Source organism: Crocodylus porosus, unplaced genomic scaffold (assembly GCF_001723895.1).
Source record: "Crocodylus porosus isolate Cpor-Errol unplaced genomic scaffold, CroPor_comp1, whole genome shotgun sequence".
In the NCBI taxonomy this organism is placed as follows: domain Eukaryota; kingdom Metazoa; phylum Chordata; order Crocodylia; family Crocodylidae; genus Crocodylus; species Crocodylus porosus.
Genome location: NW_017728931.1, coordinates 140,648,410 through 140,664,034, shown reverse-complemented (window position 1 = coordinate 140,664,034; position 15,625 = coordinate 140,648,410). Strand labels below are relative to the sequence as shown.

At 43.2% G+C, this 15,625-nt stretch overlaps 1 protein-coding gene across 7 annotated transcripts in view; it reads left to right on the top strand.

The window, feature by feature from the left end:
• CHCHD3 (coiled-coil-helix-coiled-coil-helix domain containing 3) overlaps positions 1-15,625 on the top strand; it is a 222,905-nt gene that overhangs the window by 34,249 nt on the left and 173,031 nt on the right. For all 7 annotated transcript variants that reach the window (XM_019543767.1, XM_019543771.1, XM_019543770.1 and 4 more), the window contains exon 3: positions 12,718-12,799. In XM_019543767.1, the coding sequence (XP_019399312.1) occupies positions 12,718-12,799 (82 nt within the window). The remainder of the gene's footprint in view (positions 1-12,717; positions 12,800-15,625) is intronic.

Genomic DNA, 15,625 nt, shown 5'->3' with positions numbered 1-15,625 from the left:
TCCAGCCTCTCCAGAAGTACCCTAACTAACTCCTCGCTAACCCCTGGCCCAGGCGTCTCTCCCAGGGCCCGAGGGGGGCCCAGCAGGGAGGTGGCTGAACTGGTCCCTACTTAGGAAGACAGAGGCAAAGAAATCGTTAAATATGTCCTGCAGGGGCCCCACATTACCCGGGACCCTCTTTTTACCCCCTATGTATTTGAAGAAGGACTTCTTATTGTCCTTAATCCGGGAAGCTGGTTTTGGTATATGGCTGGTTTTGACAAATTAGTTTTCTAGGCTGTATATATATTGTTAACCACAGCTAACATTTTAAAATCAACTTGTTAAATGAAAATACAAGTTGTACTCCAGATTTAACAGATAGGTACCACCTTTACAACAGCTCTAGCATTCACATTCACATTGTTGGCCAGTGAATCTAGAAGCTGAAATCCATTGGGAGAGGTTTTGTAACTTCATTTTTGTGGCCCCCATCATGCTGTCGGTACTTCACATACCACTGTATCTGAAAGTGCTGCAGTGTTCCCATAATAAATGGACTCTGCATACAGTCCTACCCCCCTTTTCCAGGTTCACTTTTCGAAGAAAGCTTTTTCCGTGAGTATAAGCTGATAACTAAATATAAATACCTTGCACTGCTTTTGCCCTTTCAAGATCCCACAGGAGAATTGAATAACCAAGGAAAGGACTCCTAGGATTTAACATACTAAAAAAATACTAAAACAAGAACTACATTGAAAAAAATCTGATTGGTATTTTTTACTGCGTGGAAAACTTGCAGCAAGTACAAATGTCAAGATGTTTAGGGGGCCTTATCATAGTTCATTCTCATATGTTAAGTGTGATTTTTTTCTATGGTTGCTTTGGAAGAAAAAAGAAAAATAGAGAAGGGTTTATAATTGAACAGTACTCTACAAAGTGGTTCTGCCACAGCTCTGTAGCCGATTTTGTGGGAGATTGGATTGTCTTATATTGTTCAACCAGAACCCCTGTTGTTTCTGACAAGTGCACTATGATAAACTGCCCACCTTTAGTTAAGCATGCTTTCAGGAGATAGTGGCAACATCTGTTTGTGACTTTTTTGGTAAAATTAAAAAAATTGTTCTTCTCTTGTGCTCACACAAGGGGACAGATTGACAGCTCCTAAAGGGCAGCCATTTATTTATCCTGAACACGGGCGGCAACAGAGGAAGCTTTCTACCACTGACTTTCCAATGGACTTTAATCCTGACCTCAAGGAGTTATTTGTAGGCAAAGGGTACCTGCTTAGGTAGGGTTGCTCAACCCCAAACCCACAGACAAGATCTGACCCACAGCCCCATGAAATTTGGCCCGTAGGGTTCCCATGGGTCCAGTAATATGGCCAGAGAGCAGTGGCATCACTCCTCCATCACCAATTTTCTGGACCCATGGGGAGCCCCAGGCCCTGTGCGCTGGATTAGGCACCCGATCCCAGTATGCAAGATGGGCAGAGGCACTGTAGGGCCCCAGGGCCTAATCCTGGTGCATGGGAGCTAGAAGGGGGTGGTATCAGGTTCCTGGTGACCCAATCCCAGTGTATGGGAGCTTTAGGGACTGGTGCCAAGTGGTGCCCAGGGCCCGATTCTGATGCACAGGGTTCGATTCAGCCTGCATACTGTCCCTCCCCCATTCATCTGACCTGCGGGTCCAAAAGGTTCATCACCACTGACTTAAATCATTCTTGAGACCATCCAGAAAAGTGATGATTCTGACAGTAGCTTTTCTGCAGTAGACATATATTTGCTGGGGCAGGCTTGAAACTGTCAATCCATATTTGATCTCCCACTTTCTAAGCAGTCGCTTGATGGCAGTGACCCTGTTTCTGTTCTCCTATTTGGGGTTTAGACCTAGAATTGAGGGCCTCTCTCCCTTCTGTTCTCTGCTTCTGAATCTGGTCCCCATTTTTGTAACATAGAGTTTAATCCTCACGGTTTTGCTTATGAATAAGGACCCCTTTGTGCTAGGTACTATACAAATACGAAACAAAAGTGTAATCTCATTCTCAAAGCATTTACAGCCTGAGGGAGTGATATGAATGTCAGCCTATGCCTTTCCCCTAGGTATTTTTGTGCATCATTTCACCAGTGTCTGAGCACCTCCTGATCATTGAATATACTTATCTTCTCAACCCTCACCTTTCTATAGGTAGGGAAGTAGGAACAGACAGATTAAATTAGGGGTTTTCAACCTTTTTTGTACCAGGACCCATTTGTAAACATCAATGGCTAGTCCCGACGCAGGCCTCAGCCCCTCAGTGTGTGAGGCATGGGGAGGCTGCAACTCTGTCCTCCTGCCAGGGAAAATCCACAGTTTCCCATGTTTTTTTTTCCTTTAAAGGAAAATCTATTTTTAAAGTTTGTTTGTGACCCTTTCATATATTCTTGTGACCCACTTTTGGGCCGTGACCCACAGCTTGGAAGACGCTGGTCATTAAATGACATGTCCAGGATTGCACAAGAAGTCTTCATGGAGGCAGGTACTGAATCCCCATCTCTTGAATCTCTGTTTAATGTCTCTACACACAAGGTTGATTTTTAGGATAAGATCAAGCAGGTAGGTGCTCAACTTGTTAGTGTTTCAGAGAATCACTTGCATCAGATGTGGTTAAGATCATTTAAGTCTTTATTCCACCCCCTTTAGCTAATGCAGTTTCAACAGGCACCTTTGTTTTTCGTGTTTATTAACTATATATTGTAATTTTTCAAGATCCTCCATGTTATTGATAACACCTTGACAGGCTGGATACCTTCAAGTCAGTCTGCCCTGACGGGTTACATCCTAGGGTACTCAAGGAGCTGGCAAGCATCATAGCCCAGCCCCTGGCACGGCTCTGAGACCTCCTGGAGCTCTGGTGTAGTGCCCGAAGACTGGAAGAAGGCCAATGTAGTGCCTATCTTCGAGAAAGGGAGGAAAGTAGATCTGGCTAACTACAGGCCCATCAGCCTGACCTCTATCCTGGGGAAGGTCTTGGAAAAGATTATCGAAGAGGCCATCCTTAACAGATTAGCTGAAGGCAATATCCTGAGGGATACCCAGCAAGGGTTTGTTGCGGGTAGGTCTTGCCTGACCAATCTCATTTCCTTTTATGACCAGGTGACCTATCACCTGGACAAGGGGGAAGAGATTGACGTTGTATATCTTGAATTGAAAAAAGCGTTTGATTTGGTATCCCATGATCACCTCTTGCCTAAACTGGCTAACTGCGGCCTTGACCTCACCATGATCCGCTGGCTGGGGAATTGGCTCCACAGTAGCACCCAGAGGGTGGTGGTTGACAGGAGCAAATGGTCTTGGTGCACGGTCACCAGTGGGGTCCCACAAGGCTCTGTCCTAGGGCCTGTACTATTTAACTTCTTCATCAGTGATGTGGACATTGGTGTCAGAAGTGGACTGGTAAAGTTTGGTGATGACAGCAAACTCTGGGGTTAAGTATCCACCCCTGAGGACAGGAGGGTGATCCAGCCAGATCTTGACAGGCTCAGGAAATGGACAGATGATAACCTGATGGTGTTCAACACTGAAAAATGCAAGGTTCTCCACTTTGGGAGGAAAAACCTGCACCATGTTTATAGGCTTGGCAGTGCTACGCTGGCTAGCACTACAGACGAAAGGGACTTGGGGGTCAGGATTGACCACAAGATGAACATGAGCCTTCAGTGTGATGCTGCGGCCAGTAAAGCGAGCAAAATGCTGGCTTGCGTCCATAGATGCTTTTCAAGCAAATCCCGGGACGTCATTCTCCCCTTGTACTCGGCCTTAGTGAGGCCGCAGCTGAGTACTGCGTCCAGATTTGGGCTCCACAATTCAAAAAGGATGTGGAGAAGTTTGAGAGGGTGCAGAGGAGAGCCACGCACATGATCAGAGGTCAGGAAAGCAGACCTTATGATGAGAGGATGAGAGCCATGGGACTCTTCAGCCTGAAAAAGCGCAAACTCAGGGGTGCTCAGCAGGATCTGGGGGAATGTCTGTTCACCAGAGTGCCCCAAGGGATGACAAGATTTAACGGTCAAACTCTGCTGCGACCGATTCAGGCTGGACATAAGGAAGAATTTCTTCACTGTCCGACCCCCCAAGGTTTGGAATAGACTGCTCCCGGAGGCAGTTCAAGCACCCACTTTGAACACCTTCAAGACACATTTGGATGCCTGTCTTGCTGGGATCCTATGATCCCTGCTGACTGCCTGCTCCTGGGGCAGGGGGCTGGACTCTGATCCTCTGAGATCCCTTCCAGCCCAGGTGTCTATGAAATCTATGAAATGTTTTCCCGCTACATGGGGAAGCTGCCCACTTGTTTTAAAAAACATAATAGCTCAGAATTTCTGTGTTTCAATGTCTGTGTGATCTTGGGATCCATTGTAGTCTTGTAACTGGGTAAGAATTGAAATGAATGTATTCATTTTGTGAAGGCTATACTGTGTTTCATTCATACAGTTGGCGAGATGTAAAATGAATAAATATTGGAAGCTTCCTCTTTCCTCTTGGTGTCCATCTTCAAAAGCAGTGTTGTTTGTTTGTTCTCATGTTGCATGTGAAGCCTAGTTATGGTCCAAAGTGGAGTACTTATTAAGTGGCAGGCAATAAAATGATGGTTATTTGCATTGTACAGGTCTCAAATTGGAATGGAGTGGGGGGAGAGTCAGTTTAATTCTGAAGGAGCAATAAAATACATCATAAACCTGTAGCCTGATGCTGTTAATGTTCCAGGTCGCCAAGTTGTTTGGAACGCTGTGCTTTCTGATGCAATATTTATGATTATTAGCATGCTGTTAAGAACTTCTTTTCTGACATCTTCATTAACTTTAATGTCTGTAGAGCCACAATTGCCCTGCCAGATCCAGAGACGAATAGTAGGGTTTTTTTTGGAGATGACCTTAAGGTATAGTGTCCCAAACTTGATGGTTAATGTATTTTAATGAATATAAGGATGTGATAAACTGCTATAGTGGATCAGCTTAGTCGTCTGTATTGTTCAGTAGCCTTTCCCTGACAGCACCAGATGTTTTACAGGTAAATGTATCAACTTGATTATAGACATGGAATAACCTGGCCAAGGGAAGAATTTCTGGTTGATGTATGCTCTGAAGATACATTTCTAACTATTTTTCCTTTGTTTTTATAAATACAAGTGTAGGTATACTATGCCCTTAATATGTTGTGAAAATAAATTCTGCAGTGTAGTTGCCAGCAGCACATTTAAATATGCACAGATCTTTTTAATGCCTTTTTAAATTTGTTGCCCTTTATCTTCATTACATGTCCTTTTACCTTTCTAAAATGTGCCTTGCAAAGCTAAGCCCTAAACTACTTAGGGTTAGGGTTACTAACCCTAACTTCTGGCTGGGTTCAAGTGGGTGTGTCTGATTTTTTTTTTTTTTTTTTTCCCCTCCTCCTTTTGGCCACAATGTTAGAATATGGCCATCTTGTTATGATAAGCTGTTTTTGAACATAATGGAGAGACAGTGTTCAACGTCAGGGGTAGCTTGGTTTTTTTTTTTTTTAAATTTCTTTTCCATTCCTCCTGTATACATTTTTTCTTATCTCCTTTTTCTGATACCTTGACTTACCAAGTAGAAGTTTTCATTAACTGTGCAATGCACTCAAGTCTTTCTTTGCTGCATAGTTTTATAGTTTATCTAGAACTCAGCCATATGACCAAGTAATTCAAACTATTTCACATGTATAACCTTTCATTTGCCAGAAGTAAGTGCCATCTACAAGCGTGATGCCCGGTTTGCTATATTGGGTCCTTCCCAGTTGTCTCGTCTCTTGATGCACAAATTGCTTAGGCTAGTTGTCTACAGAACTTGCCACTTTACTGCTTGTTTTTTTCCCCATGCTGCTTTTTCCATTCTTGTTTTTTATCTTTACTAGTTCTTAATCCATGATGGTACTTTTGCTTCTCCCTCTGACTGGTTAGTTTCCTTAACTTATTATGAGTAATCTTTTTGTTAAAGATTTTTTGAAAGATCAGTTAATTGGGTTTTATCTCAGGATCATTCTTTCTTCTTTTGCTCAAGAGTAAAACATTTGGTGCCATCTACTATAAGATAATAGTTGAAGGATTGCATAGTTTTGCTAGCAGCTCTGCCACTTCATTCTTCCAGTCTTTCAGAATTGGATTTGTGACTTGTCGCTTGTTAACTAAGTTACTCAAACACTTCTTTCTTTGACAACTTCATCACTCACAGTCCTTCATCTGTTCACCTGAAAAAGTTGAGTCTAGGTTAGATAGCTTGCAGTACCTGTGAAAATGAAGTCTGATGCAAAAATGCAAAATAATTCCTTTGCAGTGTTCTTATTCTGTTTAATTGCCTTGGTCATACTCACGTAGTTCAACAGACTCTCAAGTTATTTCACAATACAGTTTAGAAGATGAAAGGTTTTTTTTTTTTCCTTCCCTTTCCCCCCCCTCTAAGTTTCTGTGTTTTAGTAGTACCAATTACTTACTTGTATTTGAAGTGGGACAGTGTAGTCCTAACCTGAATTGGTGCCCCATTTTATTAGCTGCTGTATGGATGTAAATTTGAGTGGGTCCATGTCTGGATGAGTTTATACTTTAAATACGTGAAATAGAGGATGAGTAAGAGGAAGGAATGTAGCTCATGCATCTTGTGAACACTGATGATTTAAAAACCTTATGGTAGTGTCATGAATTTAAAAAAGTGTTTCAGATGTACTTATTAAAATTTTTGCACACATGCTACTATGTTTCCTAGACAGGAGTGATAGATTGCTGTTAAAGAACTGGCAGGGATTTTTGTTGAGTGGTACCCTTTAATGTTCTAGCATCTTGTGAAGCTTTGGAATGAATTAAATACGGAATTGAAAACCTAGTTTCTTTTTGGACTCGGGGAGATCTGAGAAATTTCAAATGCGTGGAGACAGCACACTTGCAGAGTAACACTTGGAAACCACTACTTTATTCATATTTTCAATGTGCTCTCTGAGGGTGGAGGGGGAGGCACTTTAATTAGACCGGCTTCGAGAGCCTCTCTAAGTAAAGTGCTGTAGCGTCTCGTGTATCAACTTCCCTGTGCTTCAAAATGCCTGTGGGGGTGCTTGAACTAAAGCTCGTTTGACCAGCTTTAGTTCAAGTGTCCCCACTGCCATTTTCAAAAACCAGGCATTTCATGTCTCCAAAACTGGTTTTTAAGAAGGCAGTGGCTTGAACTTCAATAAATAAACTGCTTTCATATTGAAGGAACGTTAATGATGACACCAACGCTCCAGGAGTGAGGGAGTCGCAGTAGATGGCCATGAACAAGCAGAGCTGAACTAGGAGATAAACCTGCAGGAGGCCCCCCCAACTTTTGTTTTTCCTTGGTGGCTCATAAATTGCAGGAAAGCCCAGCTGAGACAGTTTAGCAGCATATGGATTGGGAATGGCAGTCCCACCTCAATCATGTTATCTGCGGATGACCTGAAGGGTAGAGAACTATGGTCTTCTTGCCTGATTCTCCCATATCCTCTCTTAGCTCCTCTTATTTGGTGTTCCTGTTAGGTTTGTCATCTGATAGAGTATTCTCCAGGGCTGCCATTTCTCTTCCAATTTTGTGGTTTGGATGGGGGTGACCTTCTGCCTTCTATGCAGAGTACAGAATTTAAATTTTAATAGACTATGTTTTGAGATCTTCATCCTTGGAAGTTTTTAAGAGCACATTTGAAAGAACATTTGCCTGGAATGGTTCAGACAGGCTGCATTCACACTTGCAAAGGACGTGGGAGAATTCTTTTAGGTTCATCTTCCTGGTGGACAAACTTATCCAGAGACCTTTTGAACAGACGTTCAAATGCGGAGCCTGCTCTGCAGGCTCCCTCAGTCTGCTTGGAGACAGATGGCAGCAGTGCAAAGGGTGGCTCTGACTGACTGACCCATACTGCTTGGGGTCAGCCGGTGTCTCCTTGCAGCACAATTTGGGGATTGTGAATGCAGTGCATTTTGCTCCTTGCTCGGCTGGAACATAGAATCTAGCCCAAGAAACCTACAGTCTCCCTGGGGTGGGGTGGGGTGGGATGTGGAGGGAGAGGAGAGCTGGGAGCAAAGCAGCCTGGGATGCTGGGGGACTGTGCTGTGGCTTCTCTTGGAAGAGAAAATGGACAGGCATTTACTCTCCTGTGAGCAGTTAAACTATGGTTCTTTCCTACTCATTTTTCTCCTAGAGCAGCCAGTTTTGCTTTGGGAGATGAATATATAGATATTTCAGCATTTATGGTTTCTACTGGGAGAACAGTGACTCTGCTCACTGTCTTAAGGCTTGCTTTGCTATAGCCTGGCCTGTTTTGGGACAGTGTTGGGAAACAGTCTGCCTGGTATGCTAGGTCCAACATGAGATTTTGAGGGAGTGGAAAGCTAAGCTTTGAATGGGGCATTTGGGGTTTTTTATTCTGGCCATTCTAATACTACTTGCCGGTTCCCTGCAGTTGATCCACAGTGATTCTGCTAATCTCTAGGAGCATACTGGAAAAAAAAAAGGTAGGATGTTCACTGACCCCACAGTAACTGGCTTTTTGAGATGCACTCTGGGTAGATCCAGTTAATGACGCCCCCCCACCCCCCACCCCATCCATGGTTTTATAAGCTGCAGATAACACCACTTTTAAATTGTGAGGAAATAAATTGCATCAACTCTGCCCTTTGGCCTTGCTTTGAAATGTAGGGAGATAGAGGATGCATACCTGCTCACATGAATGGTCAGAAGAGTCTAAGCTTACACCAGTGATTCTCAGTCAGGGTGCCTTGAGATCCTTTCATAGGATGCCGTAGGGTACCACAAAACGTTAGCACTGTGCAGACTTTTACAAGATAAATCCAGAGATTTTTAAATAAGTATCCTTCCCGTCAAAACTAATTTGACCTGTGGTGGTTTTTGCAGCACAATAATTTGCCTAGTATTCTTCCATAGTCAGAAAATGAGTGAAAACCCAAGAGCTGGCATTTTCCAAGTGGTTCCTTGAGCCTAACAAGGTTGAGAACTAGTGGTGCACATGCTGAATGTACAGGTGCATGTATTGGGACCAGCACTGGGCTGTGTGAAGCTTTGGTTGCTAATTCAATTTGGAGGAGATTCGGTCTGATTTGGTGGCTGGATCTCCGAATCCAAATTGAATTGGGAGACCAGTGTCTCCCAAATCGGTCGAATCCAAAGTGAACACTAGCCACTTCGCACGGGTTAACCAGCACCTTGAAGAACCACAATGATTGTGTGGTAAGAAATCCATTTTTGTTTCTGGCAGTTGCTCTGTTCTTGCCGTCTTTGGGTGATATTTATTTGAACAGACCTGTACGTATAAGCATGTAAAATTCTTCAGTTCTTTATTTGCCAGTTGTCTACTTTGAATGTCATTTGGTCTGAGTAGAAATTGCTATCAGATGCTGAAAGACTTTCCTGTTTTTCACCTAGAAATGGATCTAGCATCTTTGATATTGTCTTGATAGAAATGACGTTTTAGACTGCTGTTTTTCTCCCAGCCCATAGCCTGTCTCTTGGAATTTCAGTCTTTGCCAAGGAACGTTTCTCATTTTGGAGCCATACAACTTGTATCGTATAACAGAATCCTATTTAATGATCTACAGCTCCAGTTTTATTCCATATTAGTATTTGGCTGATCGATGTATAACCTAAGTGATTGTTAAGGTCAAATGTGCCATGTCTTTATTGGCTGATACTTGAATCTTATTTATTACACTTTAAAAGAGAGTTCCATGGTTCATTAGACATATTTTACTCATTTTTGTACATTAGAACAATAAATTTCATGATGCAGATGGTAGTGAGAGCATAATTGTTATGCAAAGTGTGTACATTCTTGAGTGCTGCATTAAAATACATGAAATATTGAAATACCTTTTCAGAGTTAAAACTAATAGGATTGATTTTACAGTGAATGTATGTTTACAGTTCTTCTATTCTAGATGTGCAGAAAATGAGAGGAATTTTCTCTGCTGTGACTCAGCACAGCTAGGGGAGCTGTTTTGGGCGACTAGCAAAGGGGTTAAATTAACTTAAGCTTTGGTCAAGCATTTCTGACTGAGTTCTCAAGATTATTTTGCAGATAAGATGGTTTTCATTTTGGCCTTTATAGGGGTGTCATTCATTCTTAAGGGTGGAAATGCAGTCTCTTAACTGCTTAAATTTTTCATTTCTAATGCTCACTGATGTGTTGGGATGATTTGTGCATTATGTTATGACAACTGGATCATTGTTCATTGGGGCTGACACTTTTGCTAAATATATTTTGTAGCTTTTTTGGTAGACTTAGTATCTTGTATAGATATCTGATGCTCAGTGGAAGTGCATAGATTGGGGCAAGCAATTATTTTGGACGGAGGGCCACTTACCGAGTTTTGGCAAGCCATTGAGGGCCTCATGACAGGCAGCCAGGGGCAGGTAAATATTCATTTTCTAAATTTTTTAGGGGCCCCGTGGGCCAGATAGGATGGTCTGGTGGGCCACATCTAGCCTGTGGATCACATTTTGCCCACCCCGGCATAGATGCAGTATAACAGCTCCACTGTCTTTATAAAATCTGAAGGAGGATGAGGGTGTGCTGGTTTAGGCTCAGTCGGGATGAAATCGGTGAGGATGCTTTGAATATTGGGAGAGGACAGTCTCTCTACTCTTGACAACATGTGCAAGTCTGCTATTTTTGACTTGGGTTTTGTAATGATGCACTCCTAGATCAGACAGCAGGTGTGTTTCTGGGCCAAGATAGAAGCAGGCATGGTTTTTTTCCCTCCAGGATAGACTCTGCTTCTATGCATTTGTCACCTTGAGGTTGGATTGCTACAGTGCGTAACGGGGGTAGGCCTGCTCGGTCCCATGAGAATGCAGAAGATTCATGAGGCATTTTTGGGCTGGTGGTTTTTAAAGTTGCTCTGGTGTGTGTTTATGAATAGTTTTCCAGCTGCTGGCTTGAGCCATAAAGTATTCGATTTGCAGTCGTCTTATTTTTCTGTTTCCCTCCTTGATAGAGTGGAAAATTTAAAGTTGTTTGAGCTACTGTCCACTCGATACAGGCAAGGCTATGGTGAGGTGGCCTCCCTCAGACTGCAGCATTCCCCCCTTTAGACATCTCCTTCTTGCTCATATTTAGGGAGGTTTGTATTTCATTGGCATGTGTCAGTGGTCCCCAACCTTTTTAAGTAGATCACCTTTGGTATTTAAAAGCAACCCAAGAACTACCCTGTGCCACACCCCTCCTGCCCAACAGGTAAGTCTGTGGGGAAGGAACGGTGAGGGGGCACAGATCGAGGCAGAGGGAGAAAAAATTATTTGGCGTTGCACCTCCCTAGCAGGTATATCCCACCTGGCTGGGGCTCCACTCAACTTACCACTGCTTCTGCCTCTGCAGCACTGTCCCTCACCGCGGGGGCCTTGATCTAGCCCCTGCCCCTTCCCTCCCTGACGGACTGACCTGCTGGCCTGGGGCGCGCATGCATGCACACGGGCACTCAGTCCCCCACCCCAGCCTTGGTTGTTCTCAGTGGTAGCAGATGACAGAATAAGGAGAAATGGTCTCAAATTGCAGCCAGGGAAGTTTAGGTTAGCTATTAGGAAAAACATTATCACAAGGATGGTAGCAAAACAGTGGAGCAGGTTACCCAGAGAGGTTGTGGACTTTCTGTCCTTGGAGGTTTTTAAGACCCAGCTGGACAAAGCCTTGGTTGGGATGATTTAGTTGGGGATGATCCTGCTTTGAGCAGGGGGTTGGACTAGATGTGACCTCCGGAGGTCCCTTCCAAGCCTAATTTTCTATGATTCTATAACTCCAGGAGGCTCCAAGATCTATTGGTGGATCGAGACCCACTGGTTGGTGACCACTGGCATCTGGAGTGCTTTTACCGATGGAGGAAAACCACTATGCTCTATTAGCATAGCTCTTTTAGCTATATCATACTATCCCAACAGTGTGGTTTAACCGAAGTCAGCCAGGAACCTTGATGGAAATCATTCCTTTTTTGTTTTGTTTTTTGTTTTGTTTAATTCCTCTTTCACAATTGTAGTGTCTAACTATTTTCCTAAAGGAAGGTTGTTCTTGTTTGCTGGTATAAGCACTTAGACATATTGACTAGTATAGCTATTTCATTAATTTTAGTACTTCTAGCCAACCAGGAGGATTCGCTATTTTCTCTACACATTTATATAAAGAATTATATATCTGAACACACATTCATTCAGTTTTTAAATATTTACTTTTATATAGAAAATGGAGAAGGTTTAGTTTATTTACTGGATGATGCTTTTTTATTCATGTCTTTTGCCAGCTATTACATGGGAAAACAGAATTCAATAAAAATATACAAACAAATCTCTTTGCATCCCCGAATGACGTAGGTAGTAGTAAGATTCATTTGCTAATTGTTACTGGGCCAATGCTCTTCTTCAGATCTACTATGTGTAGTGTAGATTTGGCTATGAAGGGAGGATTTCAGGTTTACAAGCTGATTTGAGTGAGGAGAGGGTATGTATATTAATTGAAAATGTGTAGAGTAATATTATTTATCCAAAATCCAATTTCTTCCCCCTGCCCCCCAATGATAATGTAAGTTCAATTTTGGAATGTCCTTGGGTTTGATAGAAAAATGAATGGAAAACAAAATAGTATATTATGTTACAAATTTTTTTGTTTCTGTAATTGATAACAATACTGTGTTTTGATAACATCTTTATTTTCTATAACTTTCATTAATTGCAGTTAATGAAGAAGAGCTAAAGAAAAGAATAGCTGAAGAGCTGGCATTAGAACAAGCCAGGAGAGAGACTGAAGCTCACAAAAGGTTTGTTTGTGATCATCCACAGCTGTACTTTTTATAAAAATTGTTCAGTGATTTTTGGTAGTTTTACAATAACTGAAGAGCTATTGAAATGTCTAATGATATGCTGATTTATAGTGCCATATTAAGAATGGGTAGACTCTGTTTTGGTGTTAAATGCGTGTTAAAACAAATTAACTCTTGCTCTTAATTTTTTATCTAAATCCCTTTGACCTCATAAACCTGATTTGCTTGTAATCTTTTAAATCAAATGTGCATTGAGTTAGGGTTGACAGTAGTCTTATGTAGAGTTTGTTTGTGTAGGATGTTTTGGATAGGGATGATCCGGCCTTGGGCAGGGGTTGGATTAGATGTCCTTTGGATGTCCTTTCTAGCTCAGCTTCTCTCTGACTTGGATTTGTTGATATCTCTGAAGTCCTGGCAGACACTTGGCTGCACAGAGATAGAAACAAGTTGGGAGAAATGCAAAGGTGTGTTGCTTAGAACTGTTCTGCTCGAGTAAAGAGGTACATTTTAATAGTAGGGGAAATATTAGTTTCTTGTTAAACATAAATCTTAACTACTTACTATCCTTTGCCTTTGGAGTTGCGGGGGAAGAACGCTCATTACAGTAGGTTTCTTAAATCAGAGTGTAATTAGTACTGCTAAAATTGGCTGCATACATTTCTTTTGTTTTGCACTCAGTAATATATTATTATTTAATTGGATTAGGTTGACGGATTATATAATTGGATACCAGAGTACAACCATTCCAAAAACCCAGGCCCCTTTGATTCTGCAGTAAAGCAAATCAGTATTTGTATAATTAGCAAATTTGTAGAATTAGCAAAGCAGTATTTGTATGAATACAAAAGTATTTGTATGTTTTGTCTCTAGTCTCAGTTGTGCATTTTATTATAGCCCAAATTATATATGTAGCACTGGAAAAGAGAATGGTAAAGAGTGGGAGAACATGAGCAAGAGGTGACAATTCTCATTCTTTACATATGTTAGCATCCTGTTGTCCCTACCTCCAGAATGAATTAAAATATATGGATAGTATTGGAACAGTCACAGATGTGGATGTGCTAGGATGCTAGTGATTTAGTTCTTTGCCAAGAAATGAAATCACACAAAAATGTGGCAATAAGATGTCAAATGTTTTTGAATGTCCAGGTTCCCTTTCATATAAGGACCCATATAGAGAGAGCGTTACAATGGCCCTTATCATTATCATAATTTATTCAATATAGCCTTATTTTGTTGATGGTGGCAGTTTGAAGTTGATGTTGATGTACCAATAAAAGGGTTTTTTTTGTAATTGGAAGTATTTGTTTTGCCGGCACGGACGTGGCCTGCGTCATGCCAGATGGTGCCATGGTTCATGAACTTTAGAGATGAGAATCTGCTTCTGGTCAGCGAGATGCACGTGCTTCATTGGGTTCTGCTAAGAAATCTGCACAACTCAGTGGAGCAGCATGCTTGCCTCTGGGAAAATGTGACAGTATTAAGCTAGCACCAGAGATCGCGAAGTAGCAAAACTCACATCTGTGTCAAAAACCCCCATAAAACAGAAATAGTATTAAACTAGATCAATTTGTTGCCAAGAAACAAACTTTTTCTATCATGATATTTCAGATTTTGCATGCTTTTAGAGTTTTCCTACTTCCACGCTTTCCTGACTTGCATCTACCGACAGAAGTTGCTATTTGGAACCATCCTGTTGTCCTCGTCAATACTGGTGGGTGAATCTTGAAGTACATAATAATTACTGAAACTGTACCTTTTCATCTGGATTTTGGGGTACTGGATAAACCCAAAATGTTGTTTGCACCCCCGCCCCCTTCCTGCCCCGAGAGGTAGATGAATGTCGCAGGGCACTTTGGTACCCTGCTCCTAGTGAGCCTTGAACTTAAGCGGGGGAGGTATGTCGCAGGGCACTTTAGTACCCTGCTCCTACAAAGAGGTACAGGTGCTGGTTGCTGGGGCAACCGCAGTTTGTCAGCTGACCAGAAGGGGCAGGGCCTGACCTATATAAAGGTGATCCAGGCCGAGGCCAGGCAAGCAGTTCCCCTCTGGCAGCCAAGGAAGAAGGAGCTCTGCTGGAGTAAGCAGAGGAAGGAAGCCTGGTGGCCTGAGCAGCTTCTGGTCAAGGATACTGGGTGGAGGAAGCCCTGGTAGGGAGCTGAATGATGGTTAGCCAGATGGCTTAGAGTTTGTTGTAGCGCAGGGGCTTGAGTTTTCTGTTTTGTAGTTTTATAAAACCGGAGGACCGGGTGAGGTTAATAGGGGTTGGAGGAGGCCTCAGAGGGGCTCCACAGTGGTGGGGACCCCGGTGCCAGTGAGGGCACTGCATTTAGGGGTGCACTGCCCCAGCCCTGAGAAGGGGCACAGTGCAATGGGGGGACAGGCAGGGCTATGACCACCTGAGCCCCAAGCGCGAGAGGAGCCCCAGTGTAGGCAAGCGCGAAGGAAGCCCCAGGCAGGGGCGCACAGGCAAGAAGCCCAGAGAGGGCACAACGTTCAGGGGGAACTGACCCCAGCCCTGAGAAGGGGTGCAGAGAACCGGGGCCAGTTAAGGACAAGGCTGCCGGAGTCCCACAGGAACTGTTGACCCGAGGAGGGAATTTAGGGACAGGCACGGCTACAGCCACCTGAGCCCCGATTGTTAGTAGCCCCAGGGCAGGCGCAGGCGAGAAACCCCAGAGCAGGCACTCACTTTAAGACTGAGGAAGGGATTTGGGGGCCAGCCATGGATACGGCCACCTGAGCCCCAATTGTGAGGGGCGCCAGTGAGGGGCGCCGGCTGCGTGACAAGCCCGGGGGGGGGCGCCAGTGAGGGGCGCCGGC